The sequence below is a fragment of the Sciurus carolinensis genome, chromosome 2, assembly GCF_902686445.1.
Source record: "Sciurus carolinensis chromosome 2, mSciCar1.2, whole genome shotgun sequence".
NCBI classification, from domain to species: domain Eukaryota; kingdom Metazoa; phylum Chordata; class Mammalia; order Rodentia; family Sciuridae; genus Sciurus; species Sciurus carolinensis.
In genome coordinates this window covers 96,734,383-96,760,750 of record NC_062214.1, presented here as the reverse complement: position 1 = coordinate 96,760,750, position 26,368 = coordinate 96,734,383, and the positions used below count along the sequence as shown (strand labels likewise).

The 26,368-nt window shown below is 39.1% G+C and overlaps 1 protein-coding gene across 3 annotated transcripts in view; it reads left to right on the top strand.

Moving 5' to 3' along the window:
- The window catches only part of Cgnl1 (cingulin like 1), a 157,189-nt gene that overhangs the window by 50,335 nt on the left and 80,486 nt on the right, over positions 1–26,368 (top strand). For 2 of the 3 annotated variants that reach the window (XM_047541748.1, XM_047541751.1), the window contains exons 2-7: positions 1,592–3,196; positions 3,954–4,048; positions 5,700–5,805; positions 18,317–18,418; positions 18,962–19,110; positions 20,535–20,670. In XM_047541748.1, coding sequence (XP_047397704.1) covers positions 1,607–3,196; positions 3,954–4,048; positions 5,700–5,805; positions 18,317–18,418; positions 18,962–19,110; positions 20,535–20,670 — 2,178 coding nt within the window. In that variant the 5' untranslated portion in view covers positions 1,592–1,606. Of the gene's footprint in view, positions 1–1,588; positions 3,197–3,953; positions 4,049–5,699; positions 5,806–18,316; positions 18,419–18,961; positions 19,111–20,534; positions 20,671–26,368 lie in introns of all 3 variants that reach the window. The other variant, XM_047541750.1, reaches the window with a different exon arrangement.

Here is a 26,368-nt window from a genome sequence, read left to right as displayed (position 1 = left end):
CCACCCATTACTCTCTTAGAAGCCATCTAGGTTATCAGATTGACTATTTTAATAGTCAAGTGCTTTTGTTCATATGACCCTCATTTTACTTGATAATGACCCCAATGTATAAAAATAGTGGTGCTGGTGCTTTGGATATGGCAAAGAGAATCTATGCAGTGCTTGCTTTAAGTGAAAAGGTGGAAGATAGTTTGAGAGACCATATACACGTAACTTATTGTAGTATAGTTGTTCTATGTTACTGTTGATTTCTTAATGTGCTTCATTTATAAATTAAGCTGTACCACAGATATGTATATATAAGAACAATATCTATATAATAGGGTTCAATACTTTTCACAGTTTTAGGCATCCACTGGGGTACTTAATTAAGGGGGGGTGGAGCTACTACAATAAAAATCAAACTAGAACTCAATAAATTAGAAAACTAGAGAAATGTTTGATAAATATAAGAAGTGATTCTTTAGAGGAACAATTAAAAATATATGTATATACATACCTACCAGTGTAATCAAGTAGAAGAAAGCACAAGTAAAATTAGATAATAGGAAATATGGAGGAAGTGAAATGATTTATATTTTACAAAGCTCTGTGTAATAAACTTGGAAATGTGGATAGACTAGATGAAGAAAATCATCTATCAGATTGACTCCAGATTAGAAAGAAAACTCAGAAGACTCCTAACAGTGACAAATGAGACAGCCATTATCCTGGTTTTCTTTGCCACTATGGTTTTTCAGAGCAGCAGAAGTGAGTTTCTGCTGGGAATACCTCAGAGCATGGGCAGGGTGGGCGACCTGCTTGCTGAACTGTTGGCAGGCATCTGGCAAGGGTGTCCACACTCCAGAAGGTGAAGGCAATGATTTTTGGCATCAGGACCCATCACAGAATTAAAAGCTCTGAATTGTCATCTTTTAAAAAACGACATTTTTCAGATCGATATGCTTCTCGAATTGTTTTTGGAAGAAAAAGACAAGAGTGAGAAAACTTTCAAATCATTTACTGTTAGTTTTACAAACAACTGTTTTGGGTAAAAATGTTTTACACGGTGCATTCAAATAGTGTTGAAGATTTTAAAGTGGAATTGTGCATAAAAATGTTTGAAAGTGAGAGGAAAATTAACAAGGTAAGAAAAAAAGAAAACCAGTGAGCGTCAGAACTCCTTAGCACTTAAGCATTTTCATGGAAAAATACCTTGTTAGCAAATGCTGGAACACCTTATTGGTTAAAAATAAATAGCATAAAGTGTGAGGAAACCAACTGAGGGGAAAAAAGCAACCAGAACGGTCTCTAAGCCAGAAACAGAATAGTGAAGTTATGCCAAAGTTATTAGGTCATTACACCAGTGACTACCCTCTGCCAGACAAGCCTCAGATCACGTGGGCTCAAGGGCATCCAGAAAGGCCTGTTTGAACAGGTCAGGGTCAGGGGAGGGCAGCCACTCAGGCTTTGGTCATGAAGTGTCTTTGCTCTTTAAAGTGGCTTGTTTTCTTTGAACTTTGAAGTTTCTCCCTCATGGTTATTCCAATCTTCATTTAAACAAATGTAATTCTTACTAATGTCCTCTTTTTACCCCGTCTTGCCCTAGTAGCTGGGACAGTGAAGCATGGAGCTGTATTTCGGTGAATACCAACATGTGCAGCAGGAATATGGCGTCCACCTAAGACTCGCAAGTGATGAGACCAAAAAGTCGAGGAATTCCCAGCACTCCAAGGCAGGTTCCTATGGGGTCAGTATTAGGGTCCAGGGAATCGACGGCCATCCCTACATAGTTCTGAACAACACAGAGAGGTGTCTTGCAGACACATCCTTTCCTGAAAATGGGCCATCGTTTCCACCTCCACTGATAAATCACCTGACCCCCCATTCCAGCAATGGGAGTGTGCTAAAGGAAAACAGCACAGAAGAGTTGCAGCTCCCAGAAAACCCATATGCCCAAACCAGCCCAATAAGAAACCTGAAACAGCCCTCTTTCCATGAGGGCAAGAACGGAGTTCTAGAACACAAAGATGGGCCCATGAAGCCTTCCCACGTGCTGAACTTTCAAAGGCATCCAGAGCTTTTACAGCCCTATGACCCTGAAAAGAATGAGTTGAACTTACAAAATCACCAACCCCCTGAAAGTAATTGGCTAAAAAATTTAACAGAAGAAGACACCAACAATAAGAAGGGTTGGACTTGCTTTCCCAAACCTGGCCATTCCCAGCCTATCAACCCTCCCTTGGAATCTAGTGTGACAGCCATTCGTCTGTGCAGCTCCGTGGTCATTGAAGACCCCAAAAAGCAGACCTCAGTGTGTGTGAATGTTCAGAGCTGCACCAAGGAGAGGGTGGGAGACGAGGCTCTTGCCCCGAAGGGGGGGTGCCTAGCTGCCCACAGCCCACACGCCCACCCTGAAACCAAGAAGACCAGGCCAGATGTTCTTCCTTTCCGGCGACAAGATTCAGCGGGACCAGTCCTGGATGGAGGTCGGTCACGGAGGTCCTCCTCGTCATCCACAACTCCCACTTCAGCCACCTCTTTGTACAGATTTTTACTTGATGATCAGGAATGTGCCATCCATGCAGACAACGTCAATCGTCATGAAAATAGAAGGTACATCCCCTTCTTGCCAGGAACTGGGAGGGATATTGATACGGGATCCATTCCTGGTGTGGATCAGTTAATTGAAAAGTTTGATCAAAAACCTGGGCTTCAGAGAAGAGGAAGATCTGGAAAACGAAACAGAATCAACCCAGATGACAGGAAAAGATCCCGCAGCGTGGATAGTGCCTTTCCTTTTGGTCTTCAGGGGAACTCGGAGTATCTAACTGAATTTAGTAGGAACTTGGGCAAGTCCAGTGAACACCTCCTCCGGCCCTCCCAGGTGTGCCCGCAGAGGCCACTGTCTCAAGAACACCGAGGGAAGCAAAGTGTGGGCCGTACCTTTGCCAAACTGCAGGGAGCCACACGAGGCACTCAGAGCTCCCTCCCCAGGTCTCAGCAGAACAAAGATGGGAAAGTGGCTGAAAACAAAGGAAGTCAGGAAAGCATGGTGATTCCTGTGTCCTCCCTTCCAGCACAGAGTAAAAAGGAAGAAGAAATAAAAACAGCCACTGCTACCTTGATGTTACAGAACCGGGTGGTGCCAACCTCACCTGATTCTGGTGCCAAGAAAATTTCTGTGAAGACGTTTTCTTCCAACTCAAACACTCAGGTAATACTGGTGTGGATCCTGTGTTTCTCTTCTAAATGACAAATTCATGCTACAGGAGGCTCTAGGTGTGTGTGTGTGTGTGTGTGTGTGTGTGTACAATCTTGAATCAGTAATTACACATCTGATTATGTCCTACTGACAATTGCATATTTTTTTCTAGGATATTTTGAGCACTACTAGATTCCCATTGTGGTCTTTCTGCAAAGTAACTTGTCAAACACTATAGAGAGGATCAATTTCTTTGTATAAAATCTGGAAATATGCAAAATTAGTTTCCACAGAGTCAGTATTTAGGTTTGTGTAGATATATTTTTATTCATGAAGTTGAGCTACTAGGTTAATTTCTAGTCTGAGAAATAAGGTTAATCCTAATTTAGGTTAATTGCAAAGTGATGGAATCTAAGTGGTACATTTAGCATTTTGGTAGTAACAATAAAATATAATGATATTGATGAAAATGATAACAAGGTTGGTAAGTGCTAAGCACTATTTGGATATATTATAGGATTGCACCAGCCTTATGAAGGTAGGTATTATTTACCCTAATTTACGGGTGAGAAAACTGGGGGGAGGAGAAGTTAAGTAACTTGCCCACAGTTACAGAGTTCATCAGCCTTGGAACTGGCTATAATGAGGAAGCTTACCTGAGGATTTGTTTTTGAGAAGTAGGAATGTGTTTGGAAGTTACTGCTTCAGGATGTTGCCATCTTCCTGGAAATGTCATCCTCATGGTCTAATAATAGACTTTGTGTTTTAGGCCACACCGGACCTCCTAAAGGGCCAGCAAGAGCTCACTCAACAAAGCAACGAGGAGACGGCCAAGCAGATTCTTTACAATTACCTCAAAGAAGGGTTAGTGATTTCTCTTAAAGAGCAAAGTATTATTGTTTCTGGCTGGGCTCTTGATTTCCTTTCCTGAGGCTTTGTATCTTATCCTCCCTTCTTGTTCTGTGCTTGTCATTTGGGGGTTCATTCTCAATAGCAGGAGTTTCATACCAGCATTTAAGCCTTGTGTGGAAGCGGGTAGGGACCTGGGTAGGGGAGTGCCGGGAAGAATGTATTTTTTTTTTTTTTTTTAATTTGTTTTTCTTAGTTGTAGATGGACACAATACCTTTATGTATTTTTAAGTGGTGCTGAGGATGGAACCCAGTGCCTCACACGTGCTAGGCAAGTGCGCTACCACTGAGCTACAACCCCAACCCCAAGAATGAATTTTTAAAATATATTTTATCCTTTATTCAAGGATAGGAGAAGGTCCAGTGTTGAGTTTTGAGCTGAGTCTGCCACCACTTTGGCTTCTTCCACACACACCGTAGACCTCAATTGTCCCTTATTCGAAGTTACAAATAAAAACCATTTCCTTTCTCCCCAGAGTTAACATTGGCCAGGAGCCCCTTCTTCCATTACTTTTGAAGCGAGTGAGTCATTTAAAAGCAGTGCTTTCTCTACTGTATTTGCAGATTAGTTGGAATAATCTGGTTTTCAGTCCTTACTCAGATACTAGCTGCACTGGAATTCTCAGCAAGGAATTTGAAGTTTCTATTTCAGTTCTCTCCTTAGATGATAAAAAGAAAGGAGGAAAGAAAGAGTTTTGTAGCCTGAGGCAACTGAAAGTCAACCTCTGGCCAGTTTCATTGGTATCTGAATCCTTGATAATTTCGTATGTGTGCTTTACAGTTGTTTGTCCATATGCTGGAGCTGACAAAATAGCTTCAAAATATAACATGGGAAGTATGTTTTTTGGGGAAAAAGTAACCAAAGAGATCCTTGTAGCTGAGAACTAGTTATTATTTCCTTGCGAAGGGTTTACCATATTAAGATTAAGGTAGAAGAACCTTTGACTTTTAAAATTCCTTACATTCTTTTTTCTTTTGGCCCTTGGTATATTGAGAGACTGGTGAGGCAGGCTTTAGTGGGAGGTACCTACTTAAGGAATTTTATTTTAAATCTTTTAGCTGCCAGGGGTGTGGTAGAAGTTAATAAAACTTGATCTGACTATTACCTGTGAAGTCAAGACAAAGGGCTGCTGTGTGGACAGTCTTGGCATGGGCTGATAGTTTTTTAAACATGGGCTAAACAAGATCACTGCAGATTATTCTTAGCATGAAATTTAAAAGAGCAGTGTGTGTATGGGAGACATCACACACACATAAAGAAAGAAAAGAATTCCTTTTGGAATGAATTCAAGTCGTTTGAATCAAACAACAAATGACTACATTGTCACTGGGTATTTTCTCCAAGCTTTTTTAGAAGATGCAGATGTTTCTCTGACATGTTTGGAAATGGGAACCTCTGTCCCAAATTGAGTGGTAACATTTAACAATTGATTTGAGGAAAAACACACCATCGATCCTGCTCTTCTCAGGCTGATTTTGTTGTAGCCTTAATTCATTCCTTTGGGGTTTACCTTAAAGGGCTCATTGGGTGTGTGTCTTGGCATATGAAGTATTCTGAGCCCAGTGCATGTGTCCCTCATTGTTTTCTCTGCTCTGTCTTCTGCAGAAGCACCGACAACGAGGATGCTACCAAAAGGAAAGTCAACTTGGTCTTTGAGAAAATCCAGACCTTAAAGTCGCGAGCAGCAGGGAGTGCACAAGGAAATAATCAAGTAAATTGAAGTTTTGTGTTTTCAGAGTTCATTTAGCATAGAACATGGTAAACAACTTGCTGTTTCTTTAGTCTCTATATTTGTTTATAGCAGCAGGTAGGAACTTTCCTCAGTGGCTAGCAGTACTTAAAACAGAAGGCCAGGTTTTATATATAAAAAAAATCTGAAATGTTCCAAAATCTGAAACTCTTTGAGTGCTCAAATGCAACCATGAATGGAAAATTCCACACCAACCCTCATGTGTCCATCATAGTCATAGCACAGTACACAAACACATAAGCTTTGTTTCATGCACAAAGTTATTAAAATTATTGTATAAAATTACTTCTGGGCTACATGCATCAGTCATATGCACAATGTAAATAAATTTCATGTTTTGACTTGGATCCCCCAAATTTCTCATTATGTATATGCAAATATTCCAAAATCCAAAAAATTTCCAATTTCAACATGCTTCTGCTTCCAAGTTTTTTGGATAAAGGATGCTTAACCTGTAATCCTAATTTCCAACCTGTTTTTTAAAAGAAAAATTTAAAAGATATTTTATTGAAAACACATAAAATATGACAAGATAACATAAATAGGTGGCAAAATTTAGAACGGAAAAATAAGAATAAGAAAAATGTAATGTAATGGTATAACCCATGGAGAACTTGCACATTGTTGTAGGTGAATTCATAAGGTAAGCATGAAAGGACTTGGATGTGAGCCCAGATGGTTAGGTGTAGGGTAGAGTAAGGACGAGAGACTGGTGAAACCAAACAGTGTTGGGAAGGAAAGTAATGGAGGGGTACTAATTTTTAAAAGATTGCCTGTTTAATTGTGCTGAATTTGAGTTGGGACTTGGAGATTTTTTGGGGGGTTAAAATAGGAATCATCTTGTATTTGATATGCACCTACTATGTGCCATGTATCCTGACTTGCTGCTCAATTCTGCATCACCTCGTGTTCAGCTTCAATCTTACTGCACATCTTTCTTTCCCCTTGGGGGAATTCTGCATGGGAGGAAAAGAGGTGATACCTGAGGCAGGTAGGATGAAGTTTATCTATAGTATTTTTTTTACATTTTGGAAACATATATAGATATATAGAGGATACTTTTAGACATACTATTTTCTTTTCTGCTCAGCATTCACATAGCACTCAGCTAGCCCATGACCATACTGTGTGTATATATACATACACACCCACAATTCCCACTGATAAACAAACTCCAGGTAGCCAACCCTAACTGGGGAAGTCAGGTTAGCCCCTGTGGGAACAATGTCACCAAGGTCTCAAAAGAGCACAGAGTTCTGTCTGAGAATAAGGGAAGATGGCATTCTAGGTGCAGGGAGTGGAGTGAACAAATAAAAGAGGCACGGGTTTGCCATCTTTAGGTTACTAGAAGCAATTGAATATAACTGGAACGTATAGCCAGGAGGCAGGAAGGGTGGGGAGAAAGCCAGATGTAGGGGGCCCTGGAAATCATGTAAGAAATTTCTATTCCCAACTGAAGGGGATGGGCTTCCTTTAAAGGATTGTAAATGAGCATGAATATCACTATATTTGTAAAAGTTCATTCTTTTTGTAGCTTTAGGGGAGAGGTAAGATTAGAGGCAGGGAGACAAATTAAGAAGTGGCTGCTGAGTCAAGTGAGAGGTGAATAGAAGATCAATTAAGGCTCTTGGGCTTCTGGCTGCGATGGTGCCATGACTTTAATTGCCCATCATTGTCTACTCCCCTTCTCTCCTTATGTTCTGAATCTGATTATTTGCTGTCAAAGGTTGTGGAGTTTATTTTTGGTGTCTGTTAAGTATTTCCCTAGGAGAGAATGTAAAAGCCCTCTCCTTTAGATTGAGATCATATTGAGAAATGGCAGAGCAGGTGAAGTTTTTGTTTGGGAAGGAACAACTTATGATTTCCCCCACTGGGGTGGATTTAGGGTTCTAAAATGGATTGTTCTCATTTCACTGAGGAAATTGAAGTCCTGTGTTTTGCATTGGTTCTGGTCCCTTTCCTAGGAGTAGGTGGAAGGACCTCCTCCAGGTTCATCACGCTCAGCTCACACCTGGATTCAGGGAAACACAAGCCAAAGTTGCCTTTTATAGCTTTAATTCCTGCCTTTATCTCTTTCCCTCACCTATTTGTAGTTTTCTAACTGCTTTACTGTAGGATTTTAGCCAAGTTCTTTTGAGAGCATCATCCTTTTATCATTTCCAAAGAAGAAGAACAACAACAAAAAGTGAAATACATAAATATTCACATTCAGATCAGAGAGATTTTCTAGTAGACTCTCTTTAGTCTGGCCCCTCTTCATTATGTCTACCTTCATTATGGAAATGTAACATCTAAAAGAAGAAAGTCACTTTAGCCAATATGCATTTGTTTACTACTTGCTTATGGGCATTTGCAGAAAGTGAGAGATAAATGTCTCATTGGCAGTTATGGAACAATAGTCACCAGGGTAATGAAAGTCCTGTGACAAAGTGTCTGGGAACACAGACCTGGGCTTTGGGTATGATGTCATGCAGCAGATGTATCTTCAAATAGTTTTTTCTATTGCTTTATTGGGATATAACTTACAGTAAATTGCTTAACTGTATACTTTACTGAATTTTTAACATAGTTTTGCATTCCTGCAAATGCCACTCAGATCAAGAGGCCCTTCACCCAGTTTTCCTGAGCTTTTTGCCCATCCATTAGACCCCCTCCCTCTGGAGGTAATCATCTTCTGACTTCTACCTCCTAGATTAGTCTTATCTTTCGTGAATTTTATATAACAAAAAATTTAAAGTATGTACTCCTGTATGTCTAGCTTTGTTTCCTCAGTCAGATGTCAGTGGAATTCATTAATGATGTATTTATTAATAACTATTTTTATATTGATATGTAGTTTTCCATTGTATCAGTATACCATAGTGTATATTCTTGGAGGACAGGTCTTGTATCTGGATATTGGAATAAAGCTACTATGAACTGTGGACATTATTATACATTTTTTTTTGGTAAACACTTTTTAAACTTTGTTTTTCATATATACCTGGAATAAAATTGCTGGGTATAAAGTAAGTATGGATTTAGCTGCATATGCCTATCATTATAGCCTCTAAACTTATGCTCTGCTCCATTGATCTGCTTCTCTCTCCTTGCACTAATGCCATACAGATTGAATTATTATAACTTTTAGAGTAAGCCTTAAAATTGTGGGATGTTTGTCTTCCCCCTTTATTTTTCAAGATTGTCTTGGCTATTCTAGGTCTTTGGCCTTTCCACATAAACTTTAGAATCAGTTTTCCATTAAAAATTTCTTCAGGAGTTTTCATTAGGATTACACCAAAGGTACAGATAAATGTGGACCTGGCATCTGAACGTTGTTGGTGCCCTTAGCATAAACATGAAGTCTTTCCCCATTTTTGTGCGCCTTTGACCTCCCCCCGCAATTCTATTGTCTTTGAGGTCTTGCCTGTCTTTCATTTAGATGTATTCCCTTTCTAGTTCTCTTCTTCCTTTTGTACCTCTGTGTTGCCACTGAAGACTGTTTTCCCCCCACTTGGAGAACTTTCCTATTGAATCCTGGGTATTTTGGGGCTGGCAGTGAATTTTCTCAGTGTTATTTGTCTGAGAATATTTTCATTTCCTCGAGTTTTTGAGGAACTCTGGTTTGGCAAGCATTATTTTGTTTCATGATTTTAAAGACATTGTCTATCTTTTGGCCCCCATAGGTTGCAGCGGGAAGCGAGGAGTCATTCTTACTGGTGTTCTCCTGAATGTTTCTTTGCTCTCCAGCTGCTCTGAATATTTTATCTTCAATTTTCAGAAGATTAACTATAATGTGCCTAAATGTGGTTTTTCTTGTATTTCTTTTACTTGGGGTTCACCATCTTGATAGGTTGTTGGCATTTGTTGCATTTGCAAAATTCTTGGCCATTATTTCTTTGAGTATTGCCTCTTTTACATTCTCTCAGTTCTTTTGAGATATTGACGATATGTGTGTTAGAACTTTTAATGGTCTCCTTATATTTCTTGTTCTCTATTCTATGTGTTCCATCCCCCTTTGATGCATCAAATATTCCAGATACTGTCTGTTGATCTTTCAAATTCATTAATCTTATTTGCTGGCTATGTTCATTATCTTTTAAGCCTTATTCTTTTAAGTTGTCATTTCTAGGACTTCTTTAAATTTATTTTTTGGTGACCTAGATAGAGTGGATGACATTATTGATGTTCTGGATTGTATTATCTCCCCCTGAAGAATGTTAAGCTTTATTGTGACAGTCGGTGACATAACTTGCAGGTCACCTCACTCTTCTTCCTTGTGTATGCTCAGTTGTTTTAGGCGTTGTTAGGGTGGTCAGTTAAGATTTTGCCCTTCGTCCTAGGGCACAGCTCATCTTCCTTTCTTGGGTCTCGAATACCTGGATATCTACCACAGCTTCTCCGCTGTGGCTGAGCTGGAACCCTCGTGTCCCCCAGCTTTGGGCAATCTGTGAAGTTTCTGTTGAGTTCTTTGCCTTCTGCGTATCTTCTCTGTTTGCCGCTTGGATTCTTGTCCTGTTCACAGTGTGGCTTAGGAATCGTCTAGGAACCCAGGGAGTTTCTCTCGCAGATTTTTGGAGCTGCTTCAGTGGAGTTCTCACCTCCCCTGTTACCCTGACTCTGAAATCCCCTTGGCTTGCCATCTCTAAACTCTAGTCTGTTTCTTCATCAGTGAGTGATGCCCCCAGCCCTTAAATTGATAAGCTTATTTTAGAGCAGTTTTAGATTCACAGCAGAGTTGAATGGAAAGTATAGGAAGTTCCTTGTGTTCACCCGCTCCCCACCCCATACACATCCTTCATCAGAGTGGTACTTTTGTTACAATCAATGGACCTATATTGCCACATCATTGTCACCAGAGTCCATGGTTTACACTAGGTTTCCCTCTTGGTGTTGTATATTTTAGGTTTTGATAAATGAACAACAATGTGTATCCTGATTATAGAATCATGCAGAGTATTTGCACCATCCCAGAATCCTTTGTGTTCTGCCTGATTGTCCTCCCTCTCCCCTAACCTTTAACAACCATCAGTCATTTTACTGTCTTATAGTTGTGTCTTCCCAAAATATTATATAGTTGGAATCCTATAGCTGAGTAATGTTCCATTGTATATATATATCACAGTTTCTTTATCCATTCATCGATTGAAGGACATCTAGGTTGCTTCTGCAATCTGGCTATTGTGAATTGAACAGCTACGAACATTGATGTGGCTGTATCTCTGTAGTATGCTGATTTTAAGTCCTTTGGGTATAGGCTGAGGAGTGGGATAGCTGGGTCAAATGGTGGGTCCATTCCAAGTTTTCTAAGGAATCTCCACACTGCTTTCCAGAGTGGCACTAATTTGCATCCCCACCAGCAATGTACAAGTGTACCTTTTTCCCCACATCCTCTCCAACACCTATTGTTGCTTGTATTCTTGATAGTCACCATTCTAATTAGGGTGAGATGGAATCTTAGTGTAGTTTTGATTTGCATTTCTCTTATTACTAAAGATGGTGAACATTTTTTCATATGTTTGTTGACTGCTTGTGGATCTTCTTCTGTGAAGTGTCTGTTCATATCCTTAGCCCATTTCGTGATTGGATTATTTGTATTCTTGGTGTAGAGTTTTCTGAGTTCTTTATATATTCTGGAAATGAGTGCTCTATCTGAAGTATGAGTGGCAAAACTTTTCTCCCACTCTGTAGGCTCTCTCTTCACTTACTGATAATTTCCTTTGCTGAGAGAAAGCTTTTTAGTTTGAATCTATCCCAGTTGTTGATTCTTGCTTTTATTTCTTGTGCTATGGGAGTCCTGTTAAGGAAGTCTGATCCTAAGCCAACAAGTTGAAGATTTGGACCTACTTTTTCTTCTATAAGATGCAGGGTCTCTGGTCTGATTTCAAGGTCCTTGATCCATTGTGAGTTGATTTTTGTGCAGGGTGGCAGATAGGGGTTTAGTTTCATTCTGTTGCATATGGATTTCCAGTTTTCCCAGCACCATTTGTTGAAGAGGCTATCTTTTCTCCATTGCATATTTTTGGCACCTTTGTCTAGTATGAGAAAATTGTATTTATTTGGGTTTGTGTCCATGTCCTCTATTCTGTACCATTGATCTACCTGTCTATTTTGGTGCCCATACCATGCCATTTTTGTTACTATTGCTTTGTAGTATAGTTGAAGTTCTGGTATTGCGATACCCGCTGTTTCATTCTTCCTGCTAAGGATTGCTTTAGCTATTCTGGGTCTCTTATTCTTCCAGATGAATTTCATGATTACTTGCTCTATTTCTGTAAGGTACATCATTGGGATTTTAATTGGAATTGCATTTAATCTGTATAGCACTTTTGGTAGTATGGCCGTTTTGACAATATTAATTCTTCCTATCCAAGAACATGGGAAATCTTTCCATCTTCTAAGTTCTTCCTCAATTTCTTTCTTCAATGTTTTGTAGTTTTCATTGTAGAGATCTTTTACCTCTTTGGTTAGATTGATTCCCAAGTATTTTATTTTCTTTTGAGACTATTGCAAATGGAGTTGTTTTCCTCATTTCCCTTTTAGCTGTTTTATCGCTTGCGTATAAAAATGCTTTCGATTTATGCATGTTGATTTTATAGCCTGCTATTTTGCTGAATTCACTGATGAGGTCTAGAAGTTTTCCAGAGGAGATTTTTGGATCCTCTAAATATAGAATCATGTAATCAGGAAATAGTGACAGCTTGAGTTCCTCTTTTCCTATTCATATCCCTTTAATTTCTTTAGTCTGTCTAATTGCTCTGGCTAGAGTTTCAAGGACAATGTTGAATAGAAGTGATGAAAGAGGACATCCCTGTCTTGTTCCTGTTTTTAAAGGGAAAGGTTTCAGTTTTTCTCCATTAAGAATGATATTGGCCATGGGCTTAGCATAAATACCCTTTACAATGTTCAGGTATGTTCCTACTGTCCCTATTTTTTCATGTTTTGAGCATGAAGGGGTGTTGTATTTTGTTGAACGCTTTTTCTGCATCAATTGAAATAACCACATGATTCTTAAGCTTAAGTCTATTGACATGATGGATTACGTTTATTGCTTTACAGATGTTAAACCATCCTTGCATTCCAGGGATGAACCCCACTTGATCATAGTGCACGATTTTCTTCATATGTTTTTGGATACGGTTTGCCAATATTTTGTTAAGGATCTTTGCATCTATATTTATCAAGGATATTGGTCTAAAATTTTCTTTCCTTGACATGTCTTTTCCTGGTTTGGGTATGAGGGTGATATTAGCTTCATAGAATGAGTTTGGTAGGGTACCCTCCTTTTCTATTTCCTGGAATACTTTGAGAAGTATTGGAATGAGTTCTTCTTTGAAGGTCTTGTAGAACTCGGCTGAGAATCTATCTGGTCCTGGGCTTTTCTTGGATCATAGGTTTTTAATGGCTTCTTATATTTCATTGCTTGATATTGATCTGTTTAAATTGTGTATGTCCTCCTGATTCAGTTCGGGAGGAGCATATGTCTCTAGAAATTTGTCAATGTCTTCGGTAGTTTCTATTTTGTTGGAGTAGCTTCTCATTATGTTACGTATCTCAGTGGTGTCTGTCGTGATATTTCCTTTTTCATCACAAATTTTAGTAATTTGAGTTTTCTCTCTCCTTCTCTTTGTTAGTGTGGCTAAGGGATTGTCTATTTTGTTTACTTTTTCAAAGAACCAACTTTTTGTTTTGTCAATTTTCAAATTGTTTCTTTTGTTTCAATTTCATTGATTTCAGCTCTGATTTTAATTATTTCCTGTCTTCTACTACTTTTGCTGTTATTCTGTTCTTTTTCTAGGGCTTTGAGCTGTAATGTTAGGTCATTTAGTTGTTGACTTTTCATTCTTTTCTGGAATGCACTCCATGCAATGAATTTTCCTCTTAGTACCGGTTTCATAGCGTCCCAGAGATTTTGATATGTTGTATTGTCATTCTCATTGACCTCTAAGAATTTTTTTTTATCTCCTCTCTGATGTTTTCTGTTATCCATGTTTCATTCAATAGCGTATTATTTAGTCTCCAGGTGTTAGAGTAATTTCTGTTTTTTATTTTGTCATTGATTTCTACTATCAGTCCATTATAATCTGATAGAACACAAGGCAGTATCTCTATTTTTTGCATTTCCTAAGGGCTGCTTTGTGGCATAGCATATAGTCTATTTTCGAGAAGGTTCCAAGATTTCTTTGAGAAGAAAGTGAATCCGCTTGTTGATGGATGGAATATTCTATATATGTCTATTAAGTCTAGGTTATTAATTGTGTTATTGAGTTCTATGGTTTTTTTGGTTGGATTTTGTTTGGAAGATCTATCTAGTGGTGACAGCACTGTGTTAAAGTCACCTGGAATTATTGTGTTGTGGTCTATTTGATTCCTGAAATTGAGAAGGATTTGTTTGATGTACAGGGATGCACCATTATTTGGGGCATGAGTATTTACTATCATTATGTCTTCCTGATTTATGGTTCCCTTAATCAGTATGAAATATCCTTCTTTATCCCTTCTGACTAACTTTGGCTTGAAGTCCACTTTATCTAATATAAGGATGGAGACCCCTGCTTTTTTACTGAATCCATGTGCGTGGTAGGTTTTTTTCCCATCCTTTCACCTTTAGTCTGTGGATGTCTTTTTCTATGAGATGAGTCTCTTGCAGGCAGCATATTGTTGGGTCTTTCTTTTTAATCCATTCTGCCAGTCTATGTCTTTTGATTGATTGATGAGTTTAGGCCATTAACTTTCAGGGTTATTACTGAGATATGGTTTGTATTTCCAGTCATTTGGGCTTATTTTTGGTTTTTAAATTGGCTTGGTTTCTCCTTTGAGTAGTTTTTCTCTAAGGCAGTTCCTCCCTTTGCTGACCTACATTGTTGTTTTTTATTTCCTCCTCATGGAATATTTTGTTGAGAACATTCTGTAGCGCAGGCTTTCTATTTGTAAATCCTTTTAACTTTTGTTTATCATGGAAGGATTTTATTTCATCTTCAAATCTGAAGGTTAGTTTTGCTGGGTATAGGATTCTTGGTTGGCAATCATGTTCTTTCAGAGCTTGAAATACGTTGTTCCAGGCCCTTCTATCTTTTAGAGTCTAGGTTGAGAAGTCTGCTGCTATCTGTATTGGTTTCCCCCTATATGTAATCTGATGCTTTTCTCTCACAGCCTTCAAAATCCTATCTTTATTTTGAATGTTAGGCATTTTCATTATAATGTGCCTTGGTGTGGATCTGTTGTGATTTTGTGCATTTGGTGTTCTATAAGCCACTTATATTTGATTTTCCATTTCATTCTTCAGGTTTGGGAAATTTTCTGATATTATTTCATTGAATAGGTTGTTCATTCCTTTGGTTTGTATCTCTGTGCCTTCCTCAAGCCTAATAATTCTTAAATTTGGTCTTTTCATGATGTCCCATATTTCTTGGAGATTCTGTTCATGATTTCTTACCATCTTTTCTGTTTGGGCAACTTTATTTTCAAGATTAAATATTTTGTCCTCATTGTCTGAGGTTCTGTCTTCCAAGTGGTCTAGTCTTTTGATTATGCTTTCCATTGAGTTTTTTATTTGGTTTATTGTTTCCCTCAATTCAAGGATTTCCGATTTTTTTTTTTTTTTGAGAATCTCTATCTCTTTGTTTAAATGAACTTTTGCTTCCTGCAGTTGTTGTTTCAACTGCTTATTGGTATTATCATTCATTGCCTGCATTTGCTCTCTCATCTCATCCTTTGCTTTGTGAATCATCGTAATCATGTATAATCTGAAGTCCTTTTTTGACATTTCTTCTAACATACTTTCATTGGATTCTATTAATGTAGAATCTAGATTTGTTTGTATCATTTTCTTCCTTTGCTTTTTCATGTTGTTCATGTATCTTCCCCTCTAGCAGTGCAGATCTGGGGTATTGCAGATTTCCCCCTATAGGCTTATAGTGGCCCTATAGGTTTCCAAAACCTTTTCTTTAAGGGGAGATCAATATTAGCAGTGCCTAATTCAGACACTATGCAATCCTAGACCAAATAGCCCCTACGAGGAAAATAACAATATTGTCATAATAAACAGAATGAGTTCAAATATTATCTTCAGTAAAACAAATAGATTTGCAATAAGGTCTGCAGTTTCTAATGGAGGACAAAGAAGATGCAGAGGGATGTAGAATGTAGCTGCTAATGGAATAAGAAAAGAATATACAGAAGTTCTAGATAATAGAAAGGGTGAGAGTGTATAAAAAAAAATTGGATGTTAGCATGCAAAAAAGGGAGAAAGAGACTCTGAGGGAACAGGTAAACAAAAGGAAAAGAGAGCAAGAAAAGTTAAGAAATAAAAATAAAAATTTTCAATAAGGAGAAAAAAGAAAATCTATAGTGTAACAGTCATATAGCAATGAAACCTCCCAGTGTTCAGTAGCCTGATGCATGAGAGGTACCTGACAATGAGCTTCAAGCCTCCAGCAGGTGTCTCAGGATGGGATTTGCCCCACCTAAAGATCGGAGCTACGGCTTCCAGGATTATCCAAGATGGCCACTCTGGCTTCGAAATGTGTTGGCAAATGGGGAGCTGCAGCTCAGGGTGTAGACGTGCTCAGCTGGAGGTCCTGGAGGTGGGATGCAGTTGGTCAGGCAGGGGTCCTGGAGGTCGGGTGTGTTTGGTGTGGTTGTGGGATCCTGGAGGCCGGGTGCAATCAGTCGGTCTGGGGTCCTGGTGATAGGGCGCAGTCAGTTGATCTGGGGGTCCTGGCAGCAGGGAGCAGTCAGTCGATGTGAGGGTCCCAGAGGCAGGGAGTGATTGGTCGGGCTGAGGGATCCTGGAGACGGGGCTCAGTCAGTCCGACCAGGGGTCCTACGGAGCCTGGCTGTTGTCTCAAAATGGCGGCAGCCACGTGTAATCAAACCTGCAGGTACTGTGAAAGTGAACTTCCAGGCAACAGCAGGCAGTTGGTGCTCCACTGGTGGTCGGCGATCAGTTTGCTGACTGTTGTCGGATGATAGGGAGGTGAATCTCGTGTGTTGGGTGATGGATCTCATGGCAGCCAGGAAGCAGGAGAGCTGTCTTTTTTATCATGTGATAAATAGTTCTTTTTTTTTTTTTAATTTTATTTTTAGTTGTAGATGGACAAAATACCTTTGTTTCATTTATTTATTTTTTATGCCAGTACCTCACATGTGGTAGGCAAGCACTCTACCATTGAGCTACAACCCTGCTGCATAGCTCATTTCTTCTTAGCATTGAGTAATGGTCTACTATTTAAACTGTACCACAGTTTATCTTTTTGTCAGCTAAGGACATGGTTATTGCTTCCAAATTTTAACTGTGAATAAAGTTGCTGAAAACATTCATGTATGGGTTTTTGTGTGAATGTGAGTTTTTAGTTCATTTAGGTAAAGACCCAGGAGTGCAACCATTGGAACACAGAGTATATTTAGTTTTGTGAGAAGCCACCAAATTGTCTTCCAAGGTAACTGCACTGCTTTGCATGCCTACCTGTCGTGAACAGAGTGCCTGTTGTTCCACATTCTCGCCAGCATTTGGTGTCTTAAGTATCTTGAATTTTGGCCATTGTAATAGGTGTGTAGTGGTATCTCATTATTTTAATTTACAGTTTCCTAATGACATTGTTTGGGCTTTTAAATTTTTACTGTGGTATGGGAGAGTACAGGGTAAATATAGTGTGACCTCTTGTATTTTCCTTATTAAGGATTATAGCCCTATCTTGGTCTTTTTTTTTTTTTTTTTTTGAACCCAGGGCCTTGTGCTTGTGAGGCAAACACTCTACCAACCGAGCTACATCCCCAGCCCTTGGTTTTCAGTGCTTGTGAATGATTGTTTTATGTTTTGTTCAGCTTTCATAGTTTTTGCGGGGAGAATAAATATGATATCAACTACTCTATCATCATTAAGTTCAGAATTCCAATAATCCCTTATTGAGATTTTTTTTTAAATGTAGAAGAAGTGTTGGATTCTATAGATACAGAAATGCATAAAACATGGTCTCTACCCTCCAAAAGTTTATAATCTCGTAAGGTTAAAATTCTCAAACTACTAAGAAACACTGGCACTAAACTATATTTTGCTAACAGGTTTTGTTGTTGATTTTGTTGTGATTTCTGTGAACTGGAAACTAGACTTTCTTACAAAGAAGCTTTTTAAGTATTATTTGTCCTAAATTTAATACTTAATATCTCATAATATTCTATAGAACGCTTTGACGACTTCCAGAAAATATACTACCTATGCAAGTTTTAGTCATATTGAACCAGTGTTGAGAAACCTGGTGAAATAATTCCTGGGACTGTGGTAAAAGATGTAAAGTTCACTGGAGTCCTGAGAGGCCGGCATGATTAACTCTGCCTGCGAAGCTGGGGAAGTCTGTAGGGGTTGACATTTGAATTGAGTCTTACGATTGTTAGTGCTGTGCCTCATCAGTTATTGCTCTGATTATATTTTGGGAAAGGGAGAATCGAATCATCCTGAACATTTAAATTAGGATATCTTTGCAATTAACCACAGGCTTCTAACTCATCATCTGAAGTCAAAGATCTGTTGGAACAGAAAAACAAGTTGACCTTAGAAGTGGCTGAACTTCAGAGGCAGCTTCAATTAGAGGTCAAGGTATCTGGCTTTTCCTTTATTTTTTTTCTGTTTCTGTCTTGGTTGTTAAAGAATATATTAAGCACATTGGAATGCCCAGGTGAAATGAAAGCTCATTTAATTTTTTGCCCCAAAGTAGTATTCCTTTCATCACTGAGTAAATTTCTATTATTTGGCTGCTGTTGTCCAAAGACAAATTTTTTGAAAGTAACCAAAGCCTATGAAGACTGGTAGCTTTGACAGATTTAAAGAAACACTGTTGTATTCAGGTGGGACAATCAGAAACTAAATGTATAGTCAGTCTGTAAAACCTGTGAACTAAGAAATTAGAAGAAGCAGAATGAGGTTTAGCTGTATATTTCTTCTAGGAGTATCACAATTCACTAAATATAAATATTTAATATTCTTTGCAGTTATGAACTCCTATGCTTTAATTATGTTGTTTAAGTTGTTCAATAATGCAAGTGCAAAGACATCGAGCCCATTAGAGTTTAGAAGTAGGTTTCTATGGGATAATGTGAATGTACAGTGGTTACACTTCAAAATCACACTGTTTCATTTTAGAATCAACAGAACATCAAAGAAGAGAGAGAAAGGATGAGGGCAGACTTGGAAGAGCTGCAAAACCAATGTGACAGTAAGGTGGAAGAGAACTCCGTGTTGCAGCAGCGACTGGAAGAAAGTGAAGGGGAGCTCCGGAAGAACCTGGAGGAGTGAGTTGGGGGGCAAGAGCCTGCTGCCCTTCCTGGGTTTTTATATTATATGCAACTCGAGCCCCTTTGTCCTCTTAATACCACCCAGCCTTCCAAATATTTATTGAGACTGCCCACCCTTCTTTTCCTCCCTCCAATCTTTGTAAAATCATGAAGTTGGTGATATGTGCAGACTGGTTAATAAGCAGGAAGGTTAATAATTATTAATATTCTTTGTACACCTTGAAGTATGTCTTGTAAAGTTTCAGCCCTTAAAGTAGATTTCATGACAGGTGAGAAGTGGGGAACACTGAGTAGTAGTAATAGCTAAAGACAGATTTTAATGAGCCTGGGCTCAGTCTCTAAAAAGCACTTGTCACATGGTATCCATAGCCTCCCAGTTTGGGAATCTTTTTTCTTTGCTTTGGCAGTGCTGGGGATCGAATCCAGGGCCTCATGCTTGCAAGGCAAGCACTCTACTAACTGAGCTATCTCCCCAGCCCCTAGTTTGTGAATCTTATTCTGGTTCATGCTGGTTTCTGTGCTGGGTACTTGCACCCCTGCTCAGTCTTAGAGGAGGAAAGTCAAGTTCAAGGGGAACTTCTTGCCAGTATATCACCTTAAAGTCTGGCAAAATGATCTAAAACCAAGATTTAAAAGTACACAGTGCCATCAAGACCTGTGGCCTTCAGTGAAAGGTTAAACTGTGGTCAAATCCAGAGGGAATTCAGGAGAAGTGGGACTTTCGTAACAGCCTTTGATTGCTCTTGCAGTTTTGATGGTAGGGTTTTTTGCTTTTAAAATATTCATAAAAGTTAATTTCAGAAAATGAGTTAGCAAGAAAAAAAATATCAGAAAAAAATATCAGTATAGTAAAGAACTTACAAACTCTAAAGGTATGGTAGTTGTGAGGTTGGAAAACCCTTCCTTGTCAGAGGGTGATGATTTTAGGGCTTGTGGGCCATGCTCTCTTTGTCATAACTGCTCAACTCTGTCATTACACTGTGACCATGGCCACAGCAATGCATAAATGGACCAGCAAGGCTGTGCTCCAGCAACACTTTATTCACAGAAACGGTTATGGGCTGGATTGACCCATAGGCCACAATTTGCTGATTCCCCTGGTACCGGGTGGGGTAACTTTGAAAAAAAAAAATAATCAAAGAAGTACCCTATAGTCTCCTTTTGGGAAGAAAATTTCCCTATCTTACCCCCGTTCCCTGCCACACACACATTTCATTGGTTTGAGGTCTCAGCTGACATCTGGGTCAAGCTGGACTGTAGCCCTGAGTTCTCACCAGGTGCCATTTCAGGTTGGTGGTTCCTTCTTCAGTGCAAAGCAGAGAACAGGAGGCTCCTTGGGCCTATGCGGCTGTCTGAACTCAGACTGGATGAAGAACTGTGGAGCCCAGGAGAGTCTCTCTAATGGGTTTCCTCCCTGCCAGGCTCTTCCAGGTGAAGATGGAACGAGAACAGCACCAGACGGAGATCAGGGACCTCCAGGACCAGCTCTCAGAAATGCACGACGAGCTCGACAGTGCTAAGCAGTCTGAAGACAGGGAGAAGGGGGCGCTGATAGAGGTAAGGGGGTGGCAGCCAGTGACAGGCCCCACCTGTCTGCAGAGGCTGGGGTGGGGTCACTGGGTGCCACTAGCCACTTGCTGTTGTGTGCATGCACTTCACCATGGCTGTGGTCAGATTCTGTGAGGGTACTGTATGTCATCAATTGTAAACATTCTTAGGAAAATTTTCAACACTGTAGAAAAGTAGAAAGAACAGCACATTACCACCCACAGATCACAACACTGATTCAACAGTCGTCATTTCTTACTCCAATGATCTACCTGTTCATCAGTCGTCCATTTTTTTGTTTTGTTTACTGAACCATTTCAAAGTAAAGAATAGATACTAGACCTCGCTCCTAAACTTTCAGCATGCATCTTTGAAAATTTAGGGTCTTTACTTACGTAATTGTGATGCCATTATTATACTTAAAACATAATGATTTTCATAATGACTATCCATTTATGTCTAATTCTCAGTCCTTATTCAAAATTTCCAGATTTTTCCCCCAAGTATATTTTATAGTTTTTTCCTTCCTCTGAGCCAGGATCTAGTCAGGAATCACACATTTTCATTATTATGTCTCTGAAATTTCATTTTATCTTAACTCCTTCTGTTCCCCATCTCTGACTCCTTGCTGTCTCTCCCATCCCTCTAACCTTCTGAAGAAATCAGAGCAGTGCCCCATGTTGTGGATGGGTCTGATTGCCTCTTTATGGTGTCTATTAACTTGTTTCACTATCCCCTATATTTCTAGTACATTGGAAATTATATCTAAATACTAAGAGATTTAGGGCAGACTTTGGACAAGAATAGTTTGTAAATATGTTGTTTATGGAAAAATGAGTGATAAGATTATATTTATACTTAATGTTTTTGATTCTTTTTTTTTTTTTTTTTTTTTTTTGTGGTGCTGGGGATTGAACCCAGGGCCTTGTGCTTGTGAGGTAAGCACTCTACCAACTGAGCTATCTCCCCAGCCCATGTTTTTGTTTCTTAAGGCCCCACCAGATTATAAGCTCCATAAAGGAAGGGTCACTACACTACAGCTGTAGCATCGGCCACAGTTCTGGGCTACACAGCAATGCATATTTGGTGGATGATTGGATGAATCCATGAGTGACAGAGTGAATGAATGAATGAATCCATTTGCTACATACTCAGGCTACCCATCTGGCTTTTGCTTATAATGGATATCGTGGCAAATATCATTGAGGATGAGAAAAAGAACTTTTCTCTCTCTGCTCATTTTGATGTTTCATTTTTGCTATAACATTATCACCTGGATTTTGGCATAGTTTTGAAACATTTCTTTTATAAGGTGTGGTTGTAGAAAAAAACCTAACAAATAAATAAAATACCATTTAGATCAACATTCCCCCCAAGAAAATTAAAAAAAAAAAAAGTTACCTTGTCAGTATTTAATTTTCCACTGCTTCTCCCCTCAGGGCTTAGGTGTTTTCCTTGTTCTTTTCTTGGGGTTAAAATTTTCTGACTCTTAAGTTCCTGGAGTTCTTGACGTCTCAGTTGTCAACTGTTCTCTCTCCCCTTTCTTATTTAGAATTAATGGTTCCTCTGTTGAAGAGCTTAGCCCCTCTCCCCATAGCCTGGTGGGCACTGAGGGCAGAGTGCTGTGGCCACGTGGCAGTGGGGCTCTTGTCACATGGGCACAGAAGGATAATTTTCTCTTCTCCCACAGGACCATCTCTTGGTCCCTGTTTAGACCTTTTCTCCACAGAAGGCCTCAGCCTATTCCTTAGCACCTGGTGTTCCTCTTTTGATCAGATGACTCCTTAAATACCACCACATTCCTGATGCTACACTACATCTCATGGCTCCTCCACTTTAGGGCTCAGAGTTATGAGGACAAGGTATATGACAGTGGCACTTTGAAAGTATGTGTATTTATTATTAAAATATTAAAGCAACCTAAAATGAAATTTAAAAAATGAACAACAAACACATTTCCCTAATACCTAAGCAATTATTTTTATTTCTACATTTCATTTGCCTCCCCTTCCATTAGATTTTATTCACTCTTAAATATATAACGTAGGGACAATCATAGTGCCTTTTCAGTTTTGATACCTGCTTTTAAAAGTTAGTAAGTCAAATACTTGTCCTTATTATAGCTTATAATTTTCATATTTAAATTTTAAGGAGATAGACCTTAATATGCTTAATCATTCTAATGTATTTTTTTGTTTTTGCAATTCTGAAAAAATTTTGTGATGAGTCTTTTTTACTTGTATCCTCCTACTACTTAAAAAAAAAAAAAGTTCCTAAGGATAAATTCCCAGAAATGATGTCACTGAAGAGTTTATGGTTTCAGCAAAAGTATAGCTTCACAAACAAGTTCAAAGAGAAGACTGTCATATTCTGATTCCTTGTGTGGATACTTCATTGGTTCTAAAAGGAAAAGATGTTATCTTAGTTCCTAGGAAGTCTCCAGAGTTGTTGATTTGTTTTTTCCTAATAATTAAAAACTTTAGTTTCTTGTTGCTCTTTCCCTTAGTATCTCATCCTTTTAGATGCTCTGTAGACCTTGCTCTACTTTTGTACCTGTCTTTTCTAGCTGGCTTATTCAACAGTGTATCATCTTTGCTTCTCCCCTCCTTTGGTGCCTAACACAGTGCCAAACAGCAAACGAATACATAATTTTCACTATTGAAATTACTTTAAAAAGTAATCTCCTTTAAAAGGGAGTAATTCTAAAATGAACTGCATACTTCTTTAACTCTTAAAGCACTAGATACTGAGCATGTATTAACTGAGCATACTTTCATTTATGAAACAGTTTGTTGTTTTATTTACACTACTTCCTAGGAAAGGATGTGAGCCTTGGTTTTGGTGATGTGCGTTCAGATCCAGGCTGATCAGGAGAGACGAGAATGGGAAACAGAGCACATCTTTTCTTAAAACATGTTCCTAGTTGCTGGCCCCTGATTGCTTGGTCCTTTCCAGGACAGGTGTTATCTGCTGCCATCTTTCTGCAGCAGTTGGTGGGTGGACACAGGTAGCTTCTCTAGGCCTGAGGGTTTTTTTTGGCCCTTTGGAAATTCATCCTCACAGTTTTTATTGGTTTCCCTTGACTTGTCAGCAACATTTAAAACATGATCTATGGTCTCTACAGCACCAATAAAATAGACCCTATTTCCTTGTCACTTTCAATCTATTCTTCATATCTTAATAAAAACTGGCCTGGGGAAATCTGATAACAGATTATAATTGTAGCCAAGTTTTCCATGACTTTTGGCTTAAATCAGACTCTTAAACACAATAACATTAAATCCTTAAGCTTTTGCATGTCTGAAAAAGGTTGAAGGCCCTGTACTTTGTGGGGCCTGCAAAACAGCCAGATTTTTCATGAAATCCCTTTTTGTTTTGGACCCAGGGCCTCCTGCCTGATGAACAGATGCTCTGCCAATGAGCTACCACACCTCCCCCCGGCACAGAAATATTTTTTAATAGTTCACATTTTGTTAAATAACATCAGGCCTTTATAAGGAATCTGTAAAATAAGTGATTTAGGAAAGAATGAAACCATTAAAGGAAGAAATAGTAGAGGATACTTTGTTTGTTAAAACCATATAATTGACCAACAATAGAACAAATCTGTTGTTCTTAATTGAATTGATGGTTCTGAAAATTTAAAACTCAAATTATAAAAGCAATTATAGAGCAAGTTTTGGGTCACTTTTTTGTCTATGAATGCATTGCCTTCCATCCTGAGGGTAGTAGGTTAACATGCGACGTCTGAGTGCCATGACAGTGGTGTTTTCTAATGATAGAGATCTTCCTTTGGTGGAGCCTGCAGTTCTGAGAGATGCACCTAACTTCATGAGTCTTGTGGTGTCTTTTTCCTGGCTTGTGCCAATGTACTTCAGTATTTCTGAAATATTCTGGTTAATGTATTGACTGGGATATTTGAGCTCAGAAATGAGGTCTCTAACTAGGCACATGGTCTCTAACTAGGCCTGTAATTGCAGTAATTTGGAAGGCTGAGGATTGCAAGTTTGAGACCAGCCTCCACAACTTAGCAAAACTATCTTAAAAGGACTGGTTGTATCTCAGTGATCAAGCATCCCCAAGTTCAATCCCTAGTACCCAAACAAACAAAACTCTGAAACAACAATAACAAAAAAGAAATGAGGTCTCTAAAACAGCTATAATCTTTTGCTGTGATACTACTGTACATTCTATAAGTTTTAATTCAAAAAACTAAAAATTATGATGGTTCTCACCAGCTATGTTATACTTAATACATCATCCTTCTGGAACAAAAACACACAGGATTTTTCTGTCAGCTACCATTGTGATACCAAACTTCTGATTTACCACTTCAATGACGACTGGCCAGAGACAGGGCCCCTATTTAACTTCTGGGAAGCATTTGTGTAGAAGAGGATCTGGATCAGTGTTTTCCTAATTTTTTGTGTGTGTGTGAATAGGTAGCATGTGATATAAAGCTTTCTGTGGGCAAAAACGTTACTGCCTGGACATTCGGGCGCCTCTCAGTGGCTTGCTGTTGGGGTGACCACTTGGGCCAGACTGTGCTTCCTTTTCCTTCCAGCTTTCCTTCCTCCTTGTCTTTCAGGCTCTGGTCACATTTCTTTGTTTTGGTTTAAAAGGTAGATCTCCTAACTGGCATTTCTGGCCAAACAGGACTTCACAGGCAGATCACAGTGCCATTGTTGGATCCTCGACCTTCCTGAGTGTGTGGTTTGGGGTCAGGCCTGTGGTCACCAGATGGTAAAGAGAAAGGGTATTGGGATTCAATCTGGGTCACAGTCCAGATCTGCTACTTATAAACTGTGCCGTCCTAAGCATATTAGCATCTCAGAGGTTCAGTTTTGTTTGTTTGTTTGTTTTTTTAGTTTAAGGATGAGAATAATATTTATTTCCTTGAATACTCCTCTTTTAAGTTTTGGAAATGCGTAGCATAGTTCTTACAATGAGTACAAAATGCAGTCCACTTTCTAAGGTCCCCTTTCCTCCCTCAAGCACACATGTACACACTGGGTTTTAATCTGAAGACTACTTGTCACATATGGAACTATTCTTAATGCATAAAGTTTTGAAAAGTACTGAATTCTAAACAGCCAAAATTTCCCCCTTTTTTTTTGATTGAAGTTTACAGAGAGGCTTGTTCATCTCTAATGGATGTTCACTTGTATCTTAAAGTTTATGTATTTTTCTCTCCTCAATACAACCAAGCCCTGGGATAATAGAGTGAAGTTTTCCAAACTTCATGTTACTTTGGTCTCTACTCTGGAAAATCTCAAGTGCCACTCTGTGATAGGGCAAGGTGTAATCTGATTGGACTTGTGCAGCATAGTCCACTTAAGCAACAGCCCCAGCCGCAGATAACAGCAAGTCGGTGTAGAATGGACCATAAAAACCTCAGTTCTTGACATGGATTGGCGGCGGTACACAAAAGGCAACACGAAACAGATATATCCTGGAAAAGATAAGTGTGGGAAGAGGAACTGCCTTATCATTAAAACAATGGAGAAATGTGTGAGAGTCGGAGCAGGAAACATGGGTCAGAATCACAGGGACTGCTGTGAAGACTACGGAAGGAGGCTCCAGGAAGCCCCAGTGGGGTAACCAATAGGGCTACTGCAGGGAGAGTCCCTGTCATGGAGGGGCAGGGCAAGGGACAGTCATGTGTCCTTTTGACAAATATCAGGATAGGATAAATTTTCATGAGAGC